A 27,925-nucleotide genomic window follows, 5' to 3' on the forward strand; every position below is an offset into this window, starting at 1 on the left:
TTTGCACAGGTGAAGCTGTGCCAGAATGACAGCTGGCCAATATGGTAATATCAATAAATTAAATAAAAATTTTAAATATCTTTTCTGACACCCCCTAATGATAATGACAATCATTACACACATCAGATAGGAAAAACAAAAACAGACCTTTTGCATGAAGAACGGATTGTGTACAACAGAAACTCTTCCAGAATAATTTCCAGTCATCACTGACTGAACTTTAATCTATATACCGATTATTATTGTTGCTGTTAAGAATGAAGCACAAGATTTTAAAGGAGTGACCAAATTAAAGACCAGCAAATACACAGGTGTTTCCTTATAAAACTTTATTGAGGATCTATCTCCTGAACCAGGATGGAATGATACGAAAGGAGTAAGAGTCCGTCTCCATGGGGATGAAGGCGTTAAAATCAGACACAGGAGAAACAAAACGAAATTCGGCGCTCTGAATCACAGCAGTCCATTTTAAAACAGTCCTCACACTGTGCTAGTCACCAATGACCCAATCAAGCGTCCATGTCAAACTGCGTTCATTCTTTAAATCAAAACTGCTCATCTCAACTGCAGCAGAGTGCTTTCAATGGCACTTTCATTTTAAAGGACATGGATTCAAATCTCCAGCCAGTGTGCTTACAGATCTGCTCCACTAGTGCGTAAACATGCATTTAACTTAAACTGGCTTCAGCTCTTCCGCTTCCGGCATCATTGCAGCAGTGGAACGTACACTTTGGCCTTATGATCGTTGGCAACGTGAACTTTTGCTGAAATAAACACATAAAAAAAATGCTAACAAACCCCGCAAGGGGTGTGGTTCTGCTTACACGCCACTAACTGAAAGATCATAGGCTGGGTCCTGGCAGAGAGCGTGGCTTGATCACTTGCGTGGAAGTGATCTGCTTCCTCGTGAAGACGAGACATGGTTTGGCTTTGCATTTATCGGGGAACATTGCTATAATTTTAGCGTTCCTGGAGGCAAGCTTCCATTGCACAGTCTGTAAAAACGCAGGTCATTCACCAATCGATACACTCCCTGAGAAAACGATGGCAGGTCCTAGAAAATAAGAGGGAGTGTTACACATTACAAAAAGATTTCATGTGGAATGTCTTATCTTAAAAGGTGTTTTTGTGTACAACACAGTTCAGATTTATATTAAATGGCCCTAGCTTTTGAAGTGATGGGTTTTTTTTAATGCCCTGTCTTTAGTGGAAATTCTTATGCATTAGGGGAGTTATGGCTTGAAATATGGCACAGTATCGTAACCTACTCTAAAAATATCATGGTTTCACAGACTCACAGTATTAATGCTATTAATTATTTGAAAACGCACAAGCTGGTGGTGAAAATACAAATTTTATTATAAAATTGGAAACAAAAAGACCAAATCCCCTTAAAAAAACAACAACAATCTAATTAGTGATCAGATGTGCAGCATCTCCTGCACAAAGTAACTGGGATTTATGTAGCAGGATTTTGGAACGAATGCAGAGGGATAGGGTTGCAAAGTTTTTGGAGTTGAAGCTGGACACAAAAGGGATGAGAAGCACCGGAGTAAAGAGCTTTATCAGATAAAATAAATGAATAAATAAATCCTACCAGACAAAAACCGTATGTTTTTATAACTGTAATAAGTATTCTTGAATAAGTCTATCGTGATGTAATAGTCCAATCAGACACTGTGACTAAGTGCGACACAACAACGACCCTACTACGCATCTTCGAACAGACAAGCTAAAGTGCTCACCCTCTCTGGTGTGAAGTTGCGGGCGAGCGTCGTGCGTTGGTGAGGGTCGAGGCCTTGGCAGCCATTGAGGAACTCTGGCAGGAAGGAGGTATAAAAAGCTGGGAAATCTACAGCAGCCATGTTGTAGAGGGCCAGAGTGATGTCATCCTGCAAGAGGTCATGGCTCTTGTGCAGGAGAACTTGCAGCAGCACATTGATGAAATGGAAGAGCATGGAGTTCCTGAACAACTTCTGAACACACACATGTATACACATACTGGATAAGCAAAATAAAACACACAGACATGAACCAAATAACCAAATAGTCTGATGATTAATGCATCTCTCACCCTGTGATAGAGTTTGTGTTTTGTGTTAAGAATCTCCAGATAGCTCAAGTTCTGTTTGAAGATATGGATATCAGGCTGCAGGAAGGACTGTCCAAATGCCTGTCAATCAAACAAACAAACCAAAAATCATATGATTCAGACCACTGCACAAAATTCTTATAATATACAGTATCCAGCATTTCCATTGTTATGGTTCTCACCACTGGCCTAGCAAACTCCAAGGAGAAAAATAAAACACTCTGGCAATTTGAAATCCTCTCTCAATAGTAATCAGTGTGTAAGTTCTAGATCAGAGGTCCTTTCTTTAAATGTGTACAGTAATATTTGGCTATTTATTGGAGCCACAGCGTTTTGACTGACAGAACACATTAGGTCCAATTTGACCTTATTTAAAGGACTAACTTGTTTTGAGTTTTTAGGTGTGGACTAAACCAACTCAAGTGACCAATCAAACAGGCTAATAACTATAAGAACTCAGAAATAAATAAATATAATAAGATTTGATAATGGTGTGCTGTGATTTCCAGCACAGTAAATATAAAATTTAATAAATAACATAAAATAAAAAGATCACAGATCCTCTGGTTATGTGTCTCAGACCCCACAGATGCACTGCTTTAAATTGACTATAAATATGACTTATAAACAAACCATCAGAAATCTTTAAGCCACAAGAAAACCTTTTGAGTGGTTCTTACATGGCTAAAACAAACCAAGTTGCCAGTTTGCTTGGTAATTTGACACTATGTGCATGCTTCTAGCCCATCTATGCCAGAACCAGATATTTGGTTTGCAGAGTACAATCCAAATATCCTACATCGTAGTGGCATGGTAGTATGGGGCTCTAGCACGACTTGTTGTGGTTTTCAAAACACTGTGTTCTTACTGTTATTGTTCACTGTACCAGCAAGGTAGGTTTGACAAAGAGACTACTTTGACCTGGCATGACTTATGTTAATTGTCCACTTTTCGCTTGGATATTTTTGGCTGGAGGACTGTTTTCCTAGCAGTTATATTCCAGCATGCAGACTTTAGGGCTAGTTTGCATTAAAACTCAGATCAAAGTCTATGTGCTGTGTACCTGCATGGCGGCAATAAACTGGGCCTCGTTCTCCATGTGTTCTTCTGCCCCTGTTCTCTGAACACTGTTTAGGACTGAGGTCTTAAAGAAGAACCTCCAGTTCTGATGGAGGATTTGGAAGAGCAGCTCGAACATTTCAGCTTTCACATCTGGACAGGAGCGCTGCAAAGCAGACAAACTAATTATTCACACTTCAAGATTAAAGAATTGCAGAGTCATTGTAAAATGATGTGTTATACATAGTTATTAGGGTGGCTTTTGAGTTGTTCTTACATCTGCCACTATAGGGTACACCTGCTCCATACAAAGGCTGAGGATGCTGGGTAACATGGGTTTAAAGGTCTGACCAGGCTCCTGAACCACAACCTGCACAAATACACACACAATGCATACAGTAGATCAGTTACAATTATATCCACTCCTCTGGCAGAATAAATCAAATCTAAACATACAGCGGAGAACTTAAGAATTAAAAATCATATATTGAAGCTTATGTTCTGAACCACCAATTAAGTCTCATACCCACACAAAATACCCCAGCTGTGTACATGGTTATATTTGCATACCTGTAGAATCTTGAGGAATTTTTCAACAACTTTTGAACCAGCACTGCCCTCCTGAAGGATGCTGACTGCCAGCTGCTCCCTAAAACATATACATTTTATATTTTTTATATACGGCCATATATTTGCGGCAAGTGGATCAGATCTTTCATGACATTCGCTAAAACTACACTGCTATATTCAAAGTACAAGAACAAGCAAATTTATTATAGAAAATTCAGATAAATATAGACCTGTGATTTGTAGTCAGGCCTACTATCAGAGCTGCTGTTTATTAGAATTACGAAATTAACCAACACCATTTGAACAAATGGCTTGGATGGATTAATAATAATAATTTGTTCTGTGATCATTAGAGTCTCTGCCTCATCAACTAATGACTGGATTATTAGTGTACATACAGACACTCAATGAATTTGAATGAATGAATGAATTTAGACTTGATAAAAACAATGACTTTTACAGTGATTATCTTATTCCTAAAGGCTGCAACTTCAGGGTTTTAGGGCTATTTAAATGGTGGCATCACAATGGTTACCTGGTGAACATGCTGAGGAAAGTCTGAATGATTTGTTCAGTGAACGTGACTCCCATCTGCACCCGAAGTGCCTGGAATAGTGTGAGGAAAAAACTCAGCATCTCATCTGTTACATCTGTGGAAAGAGAGCGAGAGAGAAAAAACAAACAATAGCAACATTACATGAGCACAGTATCATGGACATTCCAGAATACCAGTTACCATAATTCTGCTCATCAGACAAGAGTATAAAAATATTAATGTTGGTAGATTTCTAAAGGGATTCTCTGTTTGGGCTCAAACTCTCTCCATAACAGTGTAAAAGTCTAAACAGACTTTTTAATTTTTACATTTTATCTAAATGAATGACAATATATATATATATATATATATATATATATATATATATATATATATATATATATATATATATATATATATATATATATATTTTTACATTTTATCTATTGGAGTGTGGACAAGGGCGTTTGAATGCTAAAGATCAACTTTAGCATACGTCTAACCTCTAATGCAACACTTTTTGGTCATAATGTGTCACTTTGGTACAAACATGGGTCTGTGTAAATGCATGTAATTTATACTACAAATTTAAAATGGATGTATAAAGCATCCCATTTAATATACATTACATTATTAGAGGTTTTTTCTAGGAGTAGACCTAGATGGCATCATACATGCATAATAGTCTCTCACATTTCTGGAAAAGAATTCTCCCAATCTGTACGAGTTAGCACACACATTATTCTGTAAGGAGTGAAGTGGAGGTCAGCAACTCTTACCAGGCTGCTGAATGTACAGCGGGAACAGAGCCAGAGTGACCTGAACAGACTCCTGCAGGCTCTGATAACATATCTGACGTGATTTTGTGGCTTCTCCTGATATGCTGTCCACTAGATCCCGCAGTACACACAGGGTCTGCTGAAGCACCACTTTACCTGTAAAAAGAAAAAAAACAAACAGTAGAGAAGAGCAACCGTTGAATGGATTAATTCATTACCCTACAAGGTCTTGCCCACCTACAAATTTAACAGAACTTTAGATGCATTAACCTTCCACAAGCCCATGCTTACAAAGGTGCGAGACAGACCCGTTTACCGAGGAGAAAAGTTTTCCTGTGTAAGCTGAGACAGCAACTCTGGGCTCTCCTTTAATGATTCCTCAGCATGGGATCATGACATGAAATTCCCATCCTTCCACATGCCTTAATTTATTTATTCAGCTTTAACAAAAACAAAGCAAACTTGCAACATACCTTTGGGCCAACAGCCAAAAACTAAAGTTGGACAAATAACAGACTGTGGGATTACTGTGCATCCAAATACTCATCATTACCCCACACCCCCTGATAAAGAGGTGGTGTACCCCTTTATCAGGTTTATAGTTTAATTATCAGTTTTTCGTTCTTTGCTAATGAGGTGAAGATGTTTTTCCTCTACATGTTGAATAACAAGAACTGGCCCAAATTCTAGTTCTATCTGGAATCTAGTTCATTTTCCAATGATTCTCTGTCTCGAATGGCCAAAAGTAGGCTCGACAGTAAAAGTAACCATAGTGTAATTTTGGTTCGCAAAGACACAGTCCCTTTTTTTTGTGCATGTGTGTAATCCAACTTTTTATTGTTCAACAATTAGAACTTAGTACTTCACCACATAATTTAACAAGCACCTTCACAAGTCCAGTGTGAAGAAGCAATGAAAATATGAAAGTTCCATTTTTTGAATTAAATTACAGGAAAAAATGAACTTTTCCACAATATTCAAATTTTTTGAGATGCACCTGTACATGTTCAGAAAATCAAAGACCTGCTACTCGTACTGAACTAAGGACCAAGTCATGAAAATATAATTCATGATTTCTGTACAGTGAAAAAGACCTTCGCCATCTGTTTGAAGGACATGAGCATGATTGCACGCACTGTTGGGATGGTGGTCTGGTGGGCGACGCAGCAGGCGGTACTGATGTGTGATGGTGCTGATTAGACGTGCATGATTGGTTGATCGACTTTGCCATTGCTGTTCTGCCTCTGGTAGACTTGGCCATGGTAAAAGAAGCATGTTCGACAAAGCCCTGCAGACCAGCACATGAGCCTAGAACACACACACACACACAATAAAATAAACAAGTGCACACACATAACCTGTATCTGAAAAAAATAAATACCAACAAGAAAGCTTAAAATGTGTTACAGAACTTAAAATATGTATGCTGTATTTAAATGCAGTTAAAAAAAAAATACTCCATAAACACACACACAAACCTCCTGGGCCAGTCTATGATTGTGGTTTTCTGTGATGAGATTGAAGACATTCTGTACCGCAGATAATGACACCATGAATACAGGTCGCACTGTTGTTGCCATGGATACCAGTAGATGACACGCAGATAACAGCAATTTCTCAGGAACCTGCAGCAGTAGTAAGCAGTGCAACATAAAACACAGGTGTGATCTCTAGATGTGCCAGTATTGTTAACAAGAAAATCCTAGCAGGCAGAGAGAGAGAAAACTTAATTTAACCAAAAACCCTGGTCTCTCAGTGGATGCGCTCTGCAAACTGCAGAAATGTTTGGATTTATAAGCAACCAGCTATAAGCTTCACACAACTGTCAGAAATTTAACGTAAGTGCATGTCGGCTCTACAGTCTGCTCCACTTCCATTTTATGCTGCACACAATAAGTTGTCGTGAAAGATACTTACTGTTCTTACCCATCAACTGACTTAACTAGATAGATGATTATCCGAGCATTAGTACAGTATTTAAAAAAAAGGTCCTTACATGAAAGAAAAATATCTAACAAGTCAAAAAGCTTGTCTGCCCAAAGAGCAACACAAAAATATTATATGATGGCACAGGACATCCTACCATGTGCATTTTTAAAATTGCATAACAATTGGTCGGTCAGTAGAAAACTGGAAAAAACACACACACCCCCACACACATATATAAATATATATACACACACACATATATATACAAAAATCTGGTGTGACCATTGCTAATAAGCGGTGCCTCCATTTCTTTCTTTCTTTCTTTTTTTTTTTTTTTAAATGGGGATCAGAGTCCTACCCACTGGTTTTCTTTTGGCTCCCATGGCAGAGGGTTGTGAGCTCACAGGAGAAGTCAGCACAAAGCTAAAGTAAGCTTTATCACGAACGCCACCTTTACCTCCTACGTTCCTTCCCGTTCAGCAATTTAGCTTTTCCACGAGACAAATTTCACAGCCGTTTGGCCTGACCAATACTTTGTGTCTCCTGTATCGCTGTAGCAAGCGTTCCAAAACTGTAAATACTATGGCTAATCCATACAAGTTGGCAAGCTTGTATCTAGGCAGCAGATTTAATGAAGAGGGGTGAATAACTGGCTAAACAGGAAATTCAAAGTTAATGTCTCCATTAACACACTCCAGTTCACAATAGTACAGGATAAAGTTTCAGATCTGAAAAACAAGTGTTACCTGACTTGGCAGAGTATAAAAACAGTTATGTGGTCTGATTGTTTGGTCTGGGCATTCAGACATTCAGGCCTTTACATACTGCCTGTGATAGACCTAACCTACACTTTGCTAAATAAAGTCATCTTTGGCAAGAATATTACCTTGGCGTTAATTAGGGGTGTAGTGGCGGCCATGCAGGATGTGATGAGGTCAACGAATTGCGTTTGATCCTGCTGCCGCTGTACTTCACTGCAGAACTGTGCCAGCCAATGAGAATATGCCTGCAGTGCAGCCAATGACTGGGCATGACTGCAAAAAAAATAAAATAAAATAAAGTCATAATGTAAAAAAAAATAGGAAAACATGAGTGCAAAGTCACACAACGAAGATCACTAAATATATATAATCAGACTTTCTGTATTGTGATTTTTTCTTTTTATGTGCACTTACACGTCTATAAGGTCAGGTTTAAGAACTGAAGGGACAGCCATTTCCACATCATACAGGCTGATCTGAGAGCCATAACAAGTGACCTCCACAAGCCTGGCAGAGAGAGAAAGAAGATAAACATCAACAGGAAACCAATGACAAAAATAAAAATTTATTCCACAGTTTCCAAAATCATAAACTTAATTTCCTGAAATGTATGTTAATCGTCTGCCATGGGGTTGATATGTTTCTTTGCATTAAACTGATTTGGTGTTGCTAGTGTATGCTGTTCTCCTAGACATTTCCACAAAAGTCATGGACCACGTTTCCCCATGTGCTCAACTCAATCTGCGAGACCTGCTGGACACCCTCAGTTGGCTACTTCACTCCGTACGGACACTAATTAAACCAACGAAAGCATGAACAACTGAGCACTCATGGAGTTCCAACCAGACGGCTGAGGCATTGCTGGAGTCACTAACTTTTTTTTATTTTATTTATTTACACACTGTAAAGCCATGACTGTGCTTAACCATTTGATCTACATCCCCTGTGAGAATCTAACATCTTCTGTAATCAGAAGCAAAGGAGGTACAGACACAGCTAAAAAGTTATTACTGCTGTTATCAAAATGACAGAAATGTTACATGTTTGAGCTGATGTTTTAGTTGTAATTAAACTGTGGCAAATACTAATGATCCTTTTGGATTTGATCTTGTTATTACAAGTGGATGCAAAGTGTTAAAGATTTGCAATCAAAGAATACAAAAGGGTTGGACCTGTGTTCATCAAAATCATTTTTGCCTAAATAACGGCTACAACAGGATTTTGTTAAAAATGACTAACTTATTTTTATTATGAGTGATGTGAAAAACTTGAATTTTTAGAAAAGGGTAACAGACCTCTGGACAATAGCTAGGGCATCGTTGAAGCGAGCTGTAAAGACGTCTCCGGTGAAAAACTCGGCCAAACGCCCTACAGCCTGCAGCAGGGAGCTCAGATCTCTCAGCGCACAGTGCAGCCTCCTACAGTCAGCTTCGGCCGTGATGTTCAACCTGCGATCTACACACAGACACGGTAAAGTTAACAGAGAAGTGACGGACATACACTCAATGAAAGAGAACAAACACAAGCAAAGGGACCACATCGCACTTGCACATACAGAAGCTGATTGTATTTGTAATTCAAGGTAGCAACAATGTATTTTAAGATAGCAATACTGAGACATATCACTTCCTGAACATAATACACTGCAAACATTTTTCTGAACAGCTTCAGTTATAATATATATAATCTTTATATGTTTACAGCCCACACATTCTTCCTGATGTATCTGTTCTAATTCTTGCCAGGCCAATCTTTGCACACTCACCATTGCATATGTTATACCTCTCTCCTATCTTTCTCCTTAAAAGTCAGGTCTTTGACTCATGCTGTTTTGTTGCAACTTTTGCTACACCCCCCCCAATCTAGAATCCACTGGGATACAAACTTCTTACATGCACATATACAGAGCCAGTGTAGCACTCTTAAAACAAATCTGCTCAGTCGCTGTTTTTCATAACATGCATGTGATTTCGGAAGTTGTCAGGTTGTAAACGCCATCAGTGAGCCGAAAGCAGGACATGAAGAAACGGCTCTTTTGACCGCAGATTTGTCTGTAAACCACGTAGAACAGGATACTACTGAGTGCAGTGGCTTGTTAGTCATCAAGGCCTGTTAACAGACAGACTTGCATAACTTCAGTTCTGAAAAGTTCATAAAAATGTGAAATTAGCTGGCAGGCTAACCACACTGCAGAAAGTTCAGGGTACTGCTACTACTTCCTGCATTACTAGTTTTCTTCTGCTTACTCAGCTGCATGGCCATAAGAGAGGTGCAAACTGATCCGGTAAAATAATTCAGAACTGAGGTCACGGTTCTCACTCAATTCTCTGACCAATTTTGTAAGGAACAATATGTATATTTATTAAAATTCTTATATTAATGTAGCAGACAGTGGTAGCTAAATTTTTCTCATCTGCATTTTGAATTACTGATTTAATCGGCACATTTGTACTGAAATAGCTGCCATCTGTTAAAAACAACCGTTATATAGGATACAATTTTGATCACATAAGGATGACAAGAGCGCAGTTAAAAGGAAACCAGGAATATTAATGGCTGGTTAAATAAATTGTCATGGCTAATAAGCCACTAGTGGGTTTAAATCGGTCTTGACAAACGTGTTCTATGCATATTGTGTAACTACTTTGAAGCGTAGCAGCATGTGCAGCCATGACTCACTCGCCACATTCATTCATTCATTCCATACATTTAATCACAGCCTGATTAGAAGTTAGGAAATTAATATTTAGTGCATAATATTACACATTTATTTAGGACAAATTTGTTCCTTCTCATTACAAGTGAAAGTTTCGGCCATTTTAAAATTCACCTGCAGTTTCCCCTTATTGTTTCTTCACTTTTTCTTCTCTAGACTAGCCATGCTTTGGTAAAATTCCTATGGTCACTGGTCACAGCGTATAAGTTGAAATAGAAGCGCACTGTTTTATGTTGTTGCCCGAGTGCAAATGCTGCAGAATCAACACTGGACTTGAATAAAATTGCATTGAGAAATGAATTGAGATCACAATTTTTTATACGCTGTTGTTCAGCCCTATGCCAGTAGCTAATTCACTTGTGTTACTTTAAACCAACTGCAAAACTATCTTGTGTAATGTTTGGACACTAACAATAGCACCTCACAGCTTAAGAGTCATGATGAAATCACAAAAACTACCCATCGGTTTCAACAACCAATGATTCAGAACTCATCCATTACACTATGGGCCTTGTTTATCAAGCTGGATATGAAAGGATGTATGCGTAAATTGATTGTATAAGTGTTTACACAAGAAATTTGGTATTCATGAAAATCCTGGAAATTGCTCCCAAAAACAATCACAGTCCTTTACGGCTATTGGACAAGAGCAGCTTACAAAACTTAACACATCAAAATCAAACATGTATACTATATCCAATGAAACAGTTGCTTCTTGTAGTAGGAGAGCCTCTTCTCAATATTATTAACTCCTCTTTATGTCTAGGTCACATCCCAAGAACGTTCAAGCTGGCAGTTATTAAACCTCTCATTATGAAACCACAAGTAGATCCTAGTAAACTAGCAAATTACAGACCAATCTCAAACTTTCCATTTATGTCTAAAGTATTAGAAAAAGTTGTGTCTGCTCAATTATGCTCCTTTTTGCAGAATAATGGTATCTATGAAGAATTTCAATTAGGTTTCAGGTCCCATCACAGCACAGAGACTGCACTTGTCAAAATTTCAAAAGGACTTACTTCTAGCATCTGACCAAGGCTGCATTTCAGGCATAAAAATGGTTTAGATCCTACCAGTCTGACCAGTACCATTTTGTCTGTTTAAATGATGAACTTACTAACTTGACGGCAGTAAAATATGGTGTGCCGCAAGGATCTGTGTTAGGCCCCCTGCTGTTTTCTTTATACATGCCGCCCCTTAGAAATATTATTATAAAACACGGGATTAATTTCCACTTTTATGCTGATGATACTCAGCTATATATTTCTACAAGACCAGATGAAATTTCTAAATTTTCCATGTTAACAGAATGTGTTAAAGACAGATACTATGTAAAGTGCTTTGAGTATCTAGAAAAGTGCTATATAGAGGTCACTGTAACTAACTTACCAAAATATGAGCATATTAACCCAATTTTATCAACTCTACTTGTTAAGGTCCGTATCGATTATAAAATACTGCTACTCGCCTATAAAGCCTAAACGGCCAAGCTACCTTGTATTTAACCAATCCTCCATCACACTCTTTAAGGACGCAAAACTCTGGACTTTTGATAATACCGATAATATCAAAGTCTACTAAAGGAAGTAGAACTTTTTCCACACTTAGATCCTAAACTCTGGAATAGCCGTCCTGATAAATGTTTGGGGTTCCAACACAATCCAGATTAGTCACATTTCTTTAGCCTACCATTCACATAACAGATCTCATAACCTGGCACTCCAATCATCTCAGATAAAATGATAACAAATGTACATGGAAAGCTATGCCTGAAATGCAATGAACAGCAGCTACGCTAATCCTTCTCCTTTAGTTTCCTGTTCCTACAGGACATGGGCATCCCGAGGTAATCAGTGAATGTGCAGGGTCCAGTTCAGAACCAGGCTCTACGAAGATTCCAGATGACGGCAACGTCTGCGAAGACTTTGGATGATATCAACGTCTGATAGTCATAATCACAAGCTCTACATGTGTTGCTCCTGGGGTAGCAGTGGGCCTGACCCATTCTGCTCTCCGGGGTGGTCTGATCTGTCCTGGTGCACTGCTTCTGGAGTTCTCGCGCTTGGAGGCCACTCGCTGTTGCTGAGAATGGCCCATATGGACAGTCTGAGGACACACTTGGAAGCTGTGAAGATGGTACTGGACTGTAATTGAAGCCGGCATTTTTGGTGCAGGTCTGCAATTGCCACAAAGAATTGCACAAAACAGACTTTGCGCTCGGGTCGCCATCAGTGGACAGTTCATGATTATGTTGAGACTGTGGTGAGTTTCCTGATTACACAGTTGCACTTTTTGTTTTTATTGTGTAGCACACTGTTCTATAAAAGGAATTATTTATAACAGCCCTAGAAAACTAACTGATGTAAACCTCAACATGACGACTAACTTCAAGACTAACATTTGCATGGATTACTGCACGTTTATATATATGGAATACACTGTCAATTTTACATTGCTTACTTTAATTACATTTACAACATTTAGCAGACGCTCGCATCCAGAATGACTCACAGTACAGAAGCACTTTGGAGTCTATCAAAAACCCATCCTCATGCTAGTTCACGAAAACAGGGACTAAGAGGACTACGAGAATATTTTGTGAAATTGAAATCCAGTCGTTTTATATTATTGGTGGTAATATATATATTTTTTTATAATAAAAAGTAAAGAAAGCAAAGACAAAATAACATCTCTAAATCATTGAGTTGTCAGCTGTTTTTATTTTGTACAAGACATGGGCCAGTTACCGGTTTCAAAGTATGCCACGGTTTGAAAAAGTCATGGTTTCAGAACCACTAAAATGTTCCATTATACTGTTCCTACGGTATGAGCTTTTTTTATGTCTCTCGTCAAAGACGGAAATTGCAGGAATCCCTCGGGTTATGTGCAGCGTACAGAGTAACACGACCCTTCCCCCTCCAGTTGGTGCGAGCGGTCAGTCACCTGTGTGTAGGTTGACTGAATCATGTGAACCCCAGGAACCTTTCCCCCGTCAAAAAACACAGTCTGCCTTATGGGAATTTTTCAGGTACCGAAAACATTGACAGCCACGGCTTGTAGGAGGAAGGACATCCGATTTGTAAGACATGTTTAAGAGTGGCTGTTTGAGGAGGCAATACATCAAATATGATATCCCAGCTACAGGAGCACCACCCGTCACGCCTCGCTAATTTCAAGGTTCTTGAAAGAGAGTTAGCGTGTTTAGCACTGGTGAAATAAAAACTATTGGCTTGCTACAGAGGCAGATAATTTGGCTGATTAACTAGCTAACATCAGCTACTCCCCCCTCCCCCCTCTCGTTTCATCACAAAGCAGGGAAGAGCAAAGTGTAACGTTTCTGTGATTTAGAGCAATAATTTAATTTAGCTGGCATCACATCTATACTTTTGTTTAAGTCTTCCACCATCGTGTACTATCCACCATCTGTTCAAAATCACAACATTTAAAAAATTTTTTTTAAAAAAAACTAAAACTGCTGGCTCTTATTTATATTCTAATTATTGTTGAGCTGCAGGTTTAGGCTTACTTAAGTGGTTGCATTTATTTTAATTTAATCAAGAGGATTATTTTATTTATTTGAATATTTAACCTGACAAATTGCAAATAATCTATATGTTTCTTGAAAATAAAATGTATTGTGTTCAATGGAAAAATGTTGGGGGGTTTTTACCCAGACACTTAAAAAATAACATTTTACAGCTGTAATCGCAATACCATGAAACGGTGATATTTTTGCATAAGGTTAGGTAGGACAGCTGTGGCTCTGGTGGTAGAGCGGGTTGTCCACTTATTGTAGGGTTGGCAGTTCGATTCCCGGCTCACATGACTCCACATGCCGAAGTGTCCTTTGGCAGTGTCCAAGGCACTGAACCCCAAGTTGCTCCCGATGGCAAGCTAATGTCTTGAATAGCAGCTCTGCTACTATTGGTGTGAGTGTGTGTGAATGGGTGAACAAGAACCACTAAGGTTTAAAAAAAAAAACACCCTATATAACCATTTATCATACCATCAAAATCTCATCCAGGCTATGCCTGCCAAGTACATATAGTACTACTTAGTGCACTGAGTTTCAAGTTTCATTTTTAGAGAAACTTTTATTTATTTTGTATATACAGTACATTTCAGTTTCAGAATTAGTGATTGTAGTTCTGGAGACAAATTTGAAGTTGTAGAGCTATTTTTGAGAACTGTGCCCTCACACTATTCCTGCCTGCCTGTTTTCGTCACACAAATGTCACATGGGGAAAACGTATCTTTTTTTTTTTCTCCATCAAATCATTTTGGATGCATGAATATATTTAGTGTCACTGTAGTTTTGTATTTCATTTTAGTTGTTAATATTATTTTAACTAATATTTTCTGTCCAGTTAATCTGCCACAGCCTCTGCTTTTTTTGGTGCAATACAATAATAACTATCAAACACGGATAGTATTGTCACACATTAGTAAGAATCCATGTCAGGCCAGAGTCAGGTGGACGCATATCTGAGCTAGTCTATATTGGGCTATACAGGGCTTTCTTAAGTAGTATTAATCAGTTAGCTAGTCACTCAAAAACTCTTAAAAAAGATGTGCTTCTGCACAGCCTTAATAAAACAGATGCCCAAGCCTGAACTTCTCATTTATCCTTTACTGATGCATCATTCAGAAGACAGGAGTAGCTACAAAAAAAAGCCTGCTTCTGCTTGAAATCCTAAGAATACATGAGGCTTTTTCCTCAAATATACACCCTTTCATTACTTCAGGTGACTGAAAACATCTATGAAGAGGACCGATGAGATTTCATTTCCCCCAACCTTAATTAAAGAGTTCAAACACCAGGTGGCAGCATAAGTGCAAAAGAATGAATAAATAAAAATATTTGAGCACATAACTATTATTCAAAATAATTATTTCTATCAGCACTCTGGGGGAAAGCACTTAAAGTTGGCAGTACATACTGTGTATTATATGAAGGCTATATAACTCCTTCCTTGAAGGAGGTTATTGAGGGGAAGGGAGAAGAAAAAAAAAGAAAAAAAAACAAAAACAAACAAACAAAAAAAACCCACAGTGTATTATTCTGATTTGTAACTGGCCAAATGTAATATTGAACAGCCGCCATGTTTAGTACCTGTGCTTTTCTTGAACCATTTGCACTTTGACTACAACATAACTGATTGTTTAAGCAATAAACATCACTAGTTTTATAAAGAACAGACACATAATGGTGGTGACGGCACACGGTGATGTTAGATGTAAAACACACAAACCTGACTTTGCATGTTTGTTATTGGCATTTGAGAAGAGTATGCAGGAAACGTTTTGTGAAGAGATGAATGAGGCTCACTTGTTCGTGTGGTTACGATGAACTGCTGCAGCCCAAGGTAAACATCCAAGTCCTCCTGAAGTACTGGGAACTAAAACACACAAAAGATGTTCTTTTCTATGATGTACATGATGAATATGTTGACAGCGGTGACGGTGCACATCAGAACATTACGTCCATGTTTTCATGTGATTCAGTGTTATAATTAGACTTCATTATAAAAAGTCTATTTACCACATTAGAATTGCTAAAATGGTTTGTGAAAAGAAAAAAAGAAATAAAAGGAATATAGTATGTAGCTACACACACTTACCAGAATGGAGAAGGTCTGAGATGGGAGCAGCTCCATCACCTTGGCAACTACCTCCAAACTCTGACGCAAATATCGCTGCCATTCAGTTTGTTGCTACAGCAACCAAAGACAAAATGTTTAGTCCAAATATACAACCCACCAACTTCACTCCTCAAGTACAGAGGAGAAACTGTACCAAAAAAAAAAAAAAAAGCCCTGCAGAGACACTGAAAAGATAAACACGACAAAACGGATAATGTCGTGTCTGTGTATGTCTTACATCATCATCTAGGGTCTCATCGTCCAGCTCCTCCAGCTGACTTTGATTCAACCTGAACTGAATGCGGTTCAGGACCTCTCGGAGTAGCATCACTAAAGCATCCTTATACCTGTTAAACAACCAACATTAACAAACAACTCCTTATCTAAATAAACATAGAGCAAACACTGGAACCATTTTTAAGAAAAGCAGATTCTAATGTAGCCAAGAGTTGCATACGTTCACATGAAGAGATAGTTTGATAGACGTTGCACATATGCAACCAGATCTCCTCATCATGATCTTTAGACAAAACTAAAATAAAACACTAAACACTTGCTTTTTTCAATCCAGTGACCATATCTTACTCTGAAAAGCTCAGTGTCACAGGGTTCAAAAGCTGTTTTGATTCTGGAAACTGGTTTATGGAAATGTGTATACACATAAATGTGGAGAACTAATTTATATTGCAACCACCAACGTCCTGAAGCTCGGGGCCAGAAAAGTGTACAAAAGGCATCAGATGCCTGTTGGGCAACGGAGCTGAGGCTATGACTAAATAAAACAAGCTTCTCCAGCCAGGGTGAATTTGAGTCACATATCAAGTACATCAATCTCAACAATTTTGTCCACATAGAAAAACAGTGCCATATAGTCACAGATGTTTATAGAAATGTAATAGTTGACATGGTTAAATTAGAAACCGCATGTTGGGCAAATATGTAGTAGGCTATTGATATGTTTATTGTCATGTAATAAGTGATCTGTTGATATGCTAAGGAAGAAAGCATGATTGTGGACACTTAAACAGTCCTGAAACACTAAACTACATTTTCTGAGATTTTAACAGATATGTTCATATCACACCCCATAAAAGACAATCTTAGCATCCATTAATTTTAATTGTAGGAGAAAACGTTAATTTCAAACTTTTTTTCCACTATTTGCATCTTCCGGGTTTAAAATCTCTGTGTCACACGTCACAGGCAGTGACGTGGCAATGTACTATAATACTTCGCTGACTTGTCGGTGTCTCAATTATTCATGAGCTTGTGTGTTTTTATCCTATGAGAAGATGCTGTCTCTTAATTATTCATGACAGCACGTGGTGCTTTCCTACAAATGTATTCTATGAAAGAGGCGTTCAAATGGGTCGAAGGTGTTTGTTTCAGTGGTGTAAGAGTCCGAGTGTGTTTTCTCGGGAGAGCTATGAGAACTGGAGAAAGGTGGACTTCGGACTTGCTTCCGAGGACTTTCCATCCCTTCAAATGATGTATGTGTCTTATTTTTAACCATGACAGTTTTACTTGCCTTTTGAGCTAATTAAACTGCTTAAAGTTCTGCGGGCCATTGTGTGCAAAACTATGCAACGAGAGTCCACGTTGAAGGGAAGATCCTTCGCCTTTTTATTCGTGAAAAGCTCGGACCTATTAGCAAACTACCATTCAGACACTTCTCCCATCCGCGCTGCCTCCGGTTTTGTTTTATGTTTTTCTCCATAGTCCCGCCAGGGGCTAATGGTTTAAATAGATAGGGCAGAGGACCTGCACTGCTAACTATTGTCTCTCCATTTAGCCCTGGGGATTCAGAAGGAGTGAAGTCCTCTGCTTCATCTGCAAAATTTTTGTCACAATCCATCTTTATTGCGAGTGTTCTGAAGGCTCGCCCCCCCTCTTCCTCTCCTGCCTTTCCATGCCATGCCCACTCCCCCTCCCTTCTTCGCACAGCCATCCAAGCCCATTCAAGCTGCATTTTTCAAAAACATTGAGAGGTAGACTTGAGCTGAAAGAGGGAGGTTTCATGACCCTTTAAGTTGACAGCCAAAATTGTCTGAATAGGAAATATGTGTTTAGTGACCTGATTTCCTGGCCTGCAATTTGTGTGTGAAGTTTTGCATTGACTCTCAAACCAATCAAGGTTTACAGAAACACGCACCTGTTTAACACGCTATCTCTGTCAGCCAGTCGGCTCCTGATTTTGGTGGTTAGGTAGTCCAGGAATATACTCCATATATCCAAGCAAGCCAAGTAGCCCTCATGTGTTGGCTATAAATATCAAAAGCAGAATACTCAGACACTGATTGGACAAAGAGAGCGGTGTTGCAGGGAAGAGAATAGGTTTGGATGTGTTTACCTGGTTGAAGGTGTACTTAAAGAGCAAAGCCAGAAACTCCACTAGAGGAAACTGAGCGTTGGACTCGATCCTCCTTAGATGAACACTTACAAAGAGTCGCAGAAAATCTGTGAACTTCTCCAAATAACTGAAACAGGGCAGTAGTTAAAGTGAAAGAGAAAGAAAAAAAGTAAGAAAATGGGGAAGTCATCGCGAGACTGTGTGTCGTCAGTTCTCAGATCTGCAGCTTATTAGTTTGTATATGCAAGTGTGCATTTTCATTTTTTTTGCCTGTGCCCTTACCTTTCATCCAACTCCTGCAGTCTGTTTTTGACTGTGTGTATGTTGGTGTGCGAGTTTGTGAGTCTTTGTAGGAGGTAAAAAGTCTGCTGAAACATGCGGAGCAGAAACTCCTCAAAGTCGAGCGGCACACAGTTTTTACACATCAGCTCGTTAATGCAGTTCATAGCCATGATGCCTAACTGGGCCCGCTTAGCATGGTCCACCATGTGTCCTGTCCTTCCCTCGCTCCCATTGGCTAAGAGACTGCCAGGGGCAGAGTCTCCGTTGGAAGTGGGCGGAGGCTTGGTTTTGATTGGCAGCTGGCAGCCGAAGCGAGCAAAGTGGAAGATGGAGGCCAGGAGGGCCGGTGTGATGGAGGAGGACAGAGGTATCCAGCTGAAGAGATGAGCCAAGCACTCCAGAGCCAGCAGACACAACAGGCTACTCTCTGACTCCAACCCCAGTGGAGTGGCGTCACCTGTCAGTACACATAATGAAGAGAGACGCATCATGAATTACCCGCCCCCAAAAATAAATAAATAAATGAATGAATGAATGAATGAATAAATAAGAACCCACACACTCAAATTCCCCAGATTTCACTAGAGCATGTGTGCTGGGTAAGGGGATTTTGATATCATTTCCTTTGAAAGCCAAACACATTTGGTCAAATGCTTGCAAATGCTCCAGGGAATCAAATGCAGAAAAACCCAAAGCCAGAAGAAGAAAGGTCAACACATGACTCACCCGTATCTCTTGATGTCGGTGATGGAGGAGGTGTTGTTACCGAGACACTGTGCTTATCCCAAACAGTTTCTAGAATACCTGAAAACCAAAAATACAAAAGATTTCCATAAGCTTTGTGAATTTCTCTGAACCACATCAAAAACACTTAAATTGAATAGAGGAGTGCGTTTGAGGGCCTCACCAGTCAGCAAATTTAATACAGTTGGTATCTGTTCCAGTAAGAGTTTTTTCAGCTCCTCTTTCCTACCAACACTCAAATCTTCCCTCGGACACACCAGCTCTTCTGAGGTCATCTTCAATAGAACCAAACCCAGGGGTGCCAGAGTAGGGGACTGCACCAACTAGGGCACGCACACACACAAAGTTCATATAAGTAATGTTCACAAAAAACAACTGTGCTAGTGTCATGTCAATCAGCACCACAAAGTTGATGGAATTGTAATACAACACAAATCCAATCCCATTCAATGTATTAGGACAATATCAGCCCTTGCTAGTGACAGTAGCTCTCCTCCACATGTAATATTAGAATTGAATATACGCACAGGAAACACACACTTGAAGAAAATATACCACTTGGCTAGAAACACTAAGAGAAATGACTCACATAATTTAAAGCTACACGCAAACCATATAGAAAAAGTTAGTCTTAACAGCCAGTTCTTGAGTTGAGTCATTTGGGTTTACTAACTTTCAAAGCAAAGCCTGTTTTAAACTTTTCCATTATGAGAACATTTCTTTCCGGGTAGATACCCATTGCCTGTAAACTTGGTTTGTTTCTTGTGACCATGAACTGACTGCTACTGTTGATGCATGTGAGCATGCAAGGACCAGATTTTTTGTATGTTCTGATCAGAAATTGCAGTGGCACAAATGTATTTTAATATAATAACAAAATAAACCGACCAAACAAACAAAACCAAGATAAGGTTTATAAAAAAATAAAATAAATAAATAAATAAATAATAAACACACACACACACACACACAGTATTATGTTTCTTCCCTTTTTGTGCACAATCAACAATGTTAGATTGGACCTAAACCAGGGAGGAACTGAAGGTGTCGGAGCAGACAATTGAGGCCTATTTGACAACCTGCACTAAAGAAATGGACGGAGGAAATCATAGGAGATAATAATAATAATAATAATAATAATAAATAATAATGTTACTTACCCACTTTGACCCTTCACCACATTTTAACTAATTTGCATACAATTTAACATTAAATTTTATTTGTATAGTACTTAAAAACAGGCATTGTTACACAACTTTATAGAAAACCAAGTCTAAACCTACATCCATATTAAGCAAATCACAGTCAGCAGTGACAAAGGAGGACACTATGAGAAGGCATGAGGAAGACAGCATGAGAGTAAACTGAATAAAAAAGGAACTTATCCTCTCGAGTGACACGTGATCGTGTGAGTTAGATCAATACACTCATACAATCACTTGCTGCTGATCCCAGAATATTTCCCTATATCATGAACACAGTAAATGAATTTCCTAGTGTGAATGTAGGGAAGGGGTGAACAAATAAATTCATTAGCTAGCTCACCAGGCAAGTGGAAGCTCCAGTGCCGTGTTAACCAGTCACAGATTTGGTTCTTCAGACCGGGCTAAAAAGTGGCAACTGAAACACCGTACGTACTAAGGTATGGCCAGTTAGTGAGCTTATTAAGCGCTCTCCAACAGAAGCAAACAATTATATAAATTCCCTGAGAGTATACAAATGAGTGAGAGTAAACTTTTACAGTCATGTGAAAAAATAACTACACCCCTGGAATTTTTTTCCCCTTTTCTGGACAAATATTTGTTCCTTTTTGAAAGAGTGCCTAATAATAATAATAATAATAATAATAATAATAATAATAATAATAATAATAACAACAACAACAATAATAAAAAGGTGTTTCACTATCAAATGACACATAAAATTGACACTTTGTAGTCATTTACACAATGTACAGTGCCCTCCACTAATATTGGCACCTTTGGCAAATATAAGCAAAGAAGCCTGTGAAAAATTGTCTTTATTGTTTAAAGAAATCAGAAACACACTCTGGTCTCATGGATATCAAACAACTGCAAACAAAACACAGGTTTAAGCAAAAAATAAAAATATTTGTTAAGTTTAGGTGTGCAACGATTATTGGCAACCTTTTAGTCAATACTTTGTGCTACCTCCCTTTGCCAAGATGGGCATTTTCCAGTTGACTGGAACTTCTTAATGATTGCCCTGATGGTGAAAATGGATGTGAATGCCTACGAGTCTGGCAAGGGATTTAAAAAGATCTCCAAATTATTTCAAATACATTATTCCACTGTAAGGAAAATAATCTATAAATGGCACAGATTACAAATTACTGCCAATTTGTCCAGGACTGCCCATCCCAGCAAATTCAGTCCAAGAGCAGCAAGTCAAGGGCAAAAAGAAATCTCCAAGAACCCCAAAATTTCATCACAGGATCTGCTAGTAAGTATTGCAACTTCTTGGTGTCAAAGTGTATGCTTCTACAATCAGAAAGAGACTGCACATATTTGACTTGCAAGGGAGGTGTGCCAGGAAAAAGCCTTTGAAATACAGTTTGCCAATGAGCATATAGGCAAAGACCAGGCCTTTTGGAATAATGTGCTCTGGACAGACAAACCAAAGATTGTTGTTTGGCTACAGTAACAGCAGACTAAAGACAGCTTTTCAGGAGAAGCACCTCATACCAACTGTAAAGCACAGTGGTGGAAATGTTATGGTTTGGGGTTGCTTCACTGCCTCAGGGACTGGACAGCTTGCATTCATTGATTCAATAAATGAATCCTGCATCATATGAAAGAGTGCTTGAAGATAATTAAAGGCCATCTGTCCAAAAGTTGAAGTTGAACCGAAAGTGGACCTTTAGGATAATGATCCTAGCAAATCCACTAAGGAATGGTTCAAAAAGAAGAATTGAGGATTATGGAATGGCCTAGTCAAAGCCCAGATTTGAATCCCACTGAAATATTGTTGGAGAATTTGAAACAGGAAGTACATGCAAGAAAACCTTCAAACATCTTGGAACTGAATATTGCATTGAAGAGTGATCAAAAATTCCAGCAAGCTGATGTCAGAGACTGGTGGACAAAAGGGGGCAATACTAGCTTCTGAGGTAAGGCTGTTCCTTCCTTTTTCCACAGAAGAATATCACATCTTTTGATATTTCTTTAGAATAAATAATTGAAAAAGCTAACTTTCCTTGTGGTTTTGTTCAAGTACATCAACTCTATTAATAGGCACTGTTTCAAAGATGATCAACTGTTTGCGTGACGAAATATGTTTAAAAAAAACAAAACAATTTCCATTGGGGTCTGCTTATTTTTTTTCACACGACTGTATACGAATTCCCTGAGAGTGTCTGACTGTGTAGCTATATAATATACCACATGCCTGCATGTTCCTGATTCTGAAAATTGACTGCCATCTGTGCACACTAATTACTCAACCGATTTTACACTGCCACAATATCCAGTGACATTTGCTCCGATTATATTATATTAGCAGATCTGCCAACCTTTATGCATTTTGTATAAAAGGTCAGTAACTTGATAGCAGAGTATAAAGTACCACTCAAATATACGCCAAAAGAACAGCCTTTTTCTCTCCCACTAAAATGGGAGATGAGCCATCTGATATATGAATCTGGAATTATTTGCGCAGGTGTTTTGTACTTTCCAATACGAACTAATACTGGCTGGAAGTTAAAAGTACTTTCGACTTGTTTTTTTCAGTCAAAAGACAAAAAAAAATGTGAAATTTTTACCTTAACAAAATTAAAGAGGCCTACAATAGTTTGAAAGTGATTAAATATGTTGTTCATGTCTCTCCTGCACTAGTCAGTACTCACACACATTCAAACACTTGAGCAAGAGATCAACAGTGGAAAAAATTTTTTTTTGTTTTGTTTTGTTTTTTAAACTGTTTACTGCACATTGTTGCAGAATCATCATTCTGCAGCTGATTTTTCACAATTGCCACTGCTGGCAAGCAGTTCCTAACTGTTCATCTGATATTGTGTCATCACCTACTCTCATGAAAAGGTGGAAATACACTATATGGCCAAAGGTTTGTGGAGACCTGACCATCACACATGCATGTGGATGTGGCCCAAACGGTTGCCACGAGGTTGGAAGCACAGAACTTTATAGTATGTCTTTGAACGCTGTAGCATTACAATTTCCCTTAATTAGAACTAATAGGCAAAACCTGTTTCAGCATGACAATGCACTTGTGCAAAACGTCCACGAACAACCCCTCTGAACACTTTTGGGTCGAACTGGAACCCTGACTGCACCCCAGGCATCCTCACTCAACAGCAGTGCCCAATAAACATGCATATTTCAGGTACCTGTAAAGTATTGCTAAAGAAGTCGTGGTAGAACATTGGCCAGTCCTGGCGTCCGATGTCCACGATGACTTTGCAGAGCTTGTTTCTGATGAAGAAGGGCAACTGAGCATGCTGGGACAGCAACAACTTTGGCAAGCAGTTACGAAGCTCTGCTTTATCCTCACTGGCTACACCGACCCACATTTTGTTGACCAGGTTCTAAAAATGAATATCAGGATTAGCACATAGCATGGATGGAGTGCATAGTATGTGAACATGTGCGTGTATACTCACCTCAAATACTGTAAGACTATACATCATGACATATTCATTTCTGCTATTGGAGAGGAAGTAGAGGCATTGTCTCCAGGAGCCTGGCTGGCCAGCAAAACTATTCAGCAGTTCCTCTACAAGGTATAGCACAAATGTTCACACCATTAAAAGGTTCAACTGGAAGAACATACTTCAACTATGCAGAGTCAAAATTCACATAGGCAAGTGTAGAGACATGGGTTAAGGCAAATGCATTACTTTTCTCATAGCTGGTGGTCATACACTTCCATTATATCTTTGTTAGCCCCAGGCAATTTTTAATAACAATGGCAAGTTCAGTATCAAAATTATCATCTCGTATGCAATCAGGGCAAGTTGCATTTCAAGTAGGTGAACATTTTCACTTACTGGAAAAGCAGTCCCTGGCTTTTGAGTGTGCAAAAAAACCAACCCACATACATTTCAAAGTTCTGACACCAAGGTTCCTCACAGGCTGTTAGTGACTTCTTGGTCAGTCATTTTTGCATGAAGTGCTGTTAACAGCTGCATGTGGTTGTCAAATGCGCTACACAGAAACACTAAAGAGAGCCTTGTTTGAGTGGTAAAAATAAATGGCAACCACAGTTGAAAATGCACATCTACCAATAATATAAATGGTGTGATGTTCGGATGGCTTATGGCGCTTGTATCACTGTGAGACACAATGTCTCATCTGTGAGATACAATGTCTCATCTGTATGTTCCAAGCAGGAAACCCACCCATCCATCACCCATACTGCTTATCCTACACAGGATCATGGGGGAGCCTGGAGCCACAAGTTCATCACAGGGCACACACACACACCCACTACAACCACGAAGGAACAATTTAAAGAATGTCCGTATGTCTTTGGACTGGGTGAGGAAACCGGAGTACCTGGAGGAAACCAATGAAGCATGGGGAGAACATGCAAACACCATGCTAACAGGGGTGGGAGGTGGGATTTGAACCCCCAACCATGAAGGTGTGAGGCAAACATGTTAACCGCCAAGCCACCCCCACCCCAAGCAGGAAACCTTGCAGGAAATCATATCTCTAAAGAAGACTGCGGATAAGTAAAACAAGAAGTACACGATTAATCATTATTGGTACAGATCTATGTTGCCCATCACACACAATAATACTGACCCACATAACACAGGCGGACAATTGAGGATGTCTCAGGCTAGGTAGCCACCCAGGTGTTTCACTTGACATATGGAACATATACGTTGGTCCAAAAAGCTGGTTCTGAATTTAAATTTGCATTAAATTTGAGGATGGCATTCCTCCCTCTCATCATAGGCATCAGGGTAGTTAATGTGCTCCTCAAAGCGTGTTCAGCTGCCCAATGAGGCTGCGCGAGCAGGTGCTCAAGTTGATACAGTGGCTGGCTTTATTCATCTCTGTTAGCATTTGCTAACTAGTGGATAAAAGACGTGAATTAGCAAAGACTACACTGAACGAAAAACAGAAACTAAATAGAAACAGATAAATTGAGGGGTGGCACGGTGGTGCAGTATCACAGCACAGTGTCCCCTGTTTGATCCTGAGCTTGGGTTGCTGTGTGTTTGTGTGCACATTTACCAGTGTCTTCCCTGTGTTTGCGTGGGTTTCCTTTGGGTTCTCTGGTTTCCTCTCACCTCCCAAATACATGCCAGGAGGTGTGAATAAGTGCACATGTGCATGGTGTTCTTTGACAGACTGCTGTATCAGGCCCGGTTTACACTAGTACCTTTTTATTTTAAAATGAAAACGATGGTGTTTCAGAAACGATCTCCATCCACACTACACGACCAAATACGCAAGTCACATGGCCATTCATGCACACTGGGCATGCGCAGGAAGTGGGTTGCTAGTTACTGGCAGGCACAATAATGAGCATGAGTGTGAGGAAAAGCAAGGACGTGACTTATATTTTTCACTTATATTTTTATATTGCGCATGTAGGTATCTGTTGTATTATAAAATACAGAATTTAACTGCACATGGCTGCTAAGAATGACAACAATGCCAGCAAAGTTTGCGCTTCAGTCTCCGTGTTGTTGTGTCTACGGTCAAGGTAGGGTAATGGTCATATGGTAAGGGCTTGACCATTCAGAACCAATCAGGGGGCAAATGTGGGTGAATCCGTGCGTTCTGTTTACACTGAAACGCGAGTTTTCTCAAACTAAAACGGGGTGTTCTGTGTTTCCAAAAGTCTCTGTTTTCGAGGATCGAAAACACAGCGGTAGTGTAGACGACAGGCGTAACCGTAGCAAAAGCTATGCGTTTTAAAACGAAAACTCACTAGTGTAAACAGGGCCGCAGGCAGGGTGTATTCCCAGCTCACACCTAGTGTTCCTGGGACACTACACTGACCAGGATGAAGTGATTACTAAAGATGAACAAATAAAAAGAAGGGAGGTAAAAATAAAATAAAGAAAGACTCACCAATCTCTCTCTTGCGGTCATTAGTAGTGCAGCTGTGGAAAAACTCAGTCATAAGACTTTCTAGTGCTCGCAATGAGGTCTCCTCTGACGCCTGTGACAGAGCAAAAAATACAGTCAGATATATCAGAAATGTAGGCTGACAAATATAACTGGCGTTTGTTTACAGATTAAAAACAAACCACATAACACATTCGCCCTCTCTCCAGTTTTCCGCGGAAACGTGCCCGTGTTGTTGTTTTTATTTATTTACTTATTTATTTATTTATCTATCTATCGTTCACATAGTATTTGCCTGGACCTGTATGTAACATAAGAAGGAGGAAGAGAATTTGAGGAAGAGGTCGCGTAGGCATACTGAAGCTGAATTCTTAGTATGAGTCACGACATGTCGCGCGCTGCGTCGTGTTCATACCGCACACACCGAGGCGGAGGCTCGCGACGCTCCAATCTGACCCGAATGGCCGTTAAGCTGCTTTTCAAAACGATGACCGGAGACCGTTATTTAGTTGGACTACCCACAGACGTCGAATTGTACCTTTAATGCTTTAAACCAACACATCCTACGCACAAATAAACACACAATTTCGGTTAGAACAAGAATAATAACCCATAACCAAGCCCAGGGAGCAGGTAGGTAACTCATCCGCCCCGCCGACACGGTCATTTACAGGGAAGAACGTAATCACGATAAGGGACAATTATTGCGATACTGTAAAGTAAAATAAGGAAGCGCCATAAAGCAATACACCCCAGGCCTCAGATACAGACGTAGCTAAACGACCTGTTTGTTTGTGTCACTAGAGTTTACACGTTCAAACACCAACTAAATTAGCCGAGGCCGAAAAAAAGAAAATAAAAAAACAAGCGTTTACATGTGAAAGAATGTCGACTCACCATGTCCGGTCTCCCTTAAGCTCCGGCTGCTGCGTTTCTGAGGCTAGAGTTTGAGATGGGGTTTAATCTGTTGGTTCATACTGCCCGAGCTTCACCCGGTAAATGTATCAGCACCTAAAAACACCGAGACACGCCATGGCGGTGATGTTCAGCGCAGAACCGGGGCCTGGTTCAGTCTCTGCGCTCGCTTGTTATTGTTGATCCTGGCTGCTGCAGTACGGGGGATTTGAGGAGTGACAACCACCGTACCTCCCGGATGCAGGTGAACACGCGCGGGTAAAAAAAAAAAAAAAAAAAAAGAAATAATTAAAAATCACCAAACACAGCCTTATCGTACCGCTAGATATTCAATGTTCCGTTGTGGTGTTAAAATAGCACTCGGTGCTGTTTTTCACAGCGACAGAAAGTAACAGAACCAATCGTGTAGTTTGTAGTATAGCTCTTCTTTCTTTTCTTTTTTTTTTCGTGCAGGCCTCGTAGCTTCCTCTCTGCGCGTGAACGC

The 27,925-nt window shown here is 39.5% G+C and overlaps 1 protein-coding gene across 2 annotated transcripts; it reads right to left on the minus strand.

Moving 5' to 3' along the window:
- Nucleotides 1-314: 314 nt before the first annotated feature.
- On the minus strand, nt 315-27,925 carry xpo6 (exportin 6). Of its 2 annotated transcripts, none has more exons than XM_017487737.3 (25): nt 27,424-27,925; nt 26,530-26,620; nt 24,099-24,211; nt 23,826-24,023; nt 19,623-19,782; nt 19,442-19,519; nt 18,716-19,172; nt 18,434-18,560; nt 18,236-18,345; nt 16,322-16,430; nt 16,063-16,155; nt 15,771-15,840; nt 9,021-9,180; nt 8,140-8,232; nt 7,851-7,998; nt 6,514-6,660; nt 6,172-6,343; nt 5,036-5,191; nt 4,257-4,371; nt 3,722-3,800; nt 3,429-3,521; nt 3,156-3,317; nt 2,075-2,173; nt 1,746-1,976; nt 315-1,054 (listed from the first exon to the last, which is right to left on the minus strand). In XM_017487737.3, exons 1-25 carry the CDS (start codon nt 27,424-27,426, stop codon nt 953-955), a joined length of 3,366 nt encoding a protein of 1,121 aa, XP_017343226.1. In that variant the 5' UTR covers nt 27,427-27,925; the 3' UTR covers nt 315-952. The 2 variants fall into 2 exon arrangements, with proteins under 2 accessions (XP_017343226.1, XP_017343215.1); XM_017487726.3 differs by having other exon boundaries at nt 6,130-6,343.

The sequence above is a fragment of the Ictalurus punctatus genome, chromosome 2 (genome assembly GCF_001660625.3).
Source record: "Ictalurus punctatus breed USDA103 chromosome 2, Coco_2.0, whole genome shotgun sequence".
NCBI classification, from domain to species: domain Eukaryota; kingdom Metazoa; phylum Chordata; class Actinopteri; order Siluriformes; family Ictaluridae; genus Ictalurus; species Ictalurus punctatus.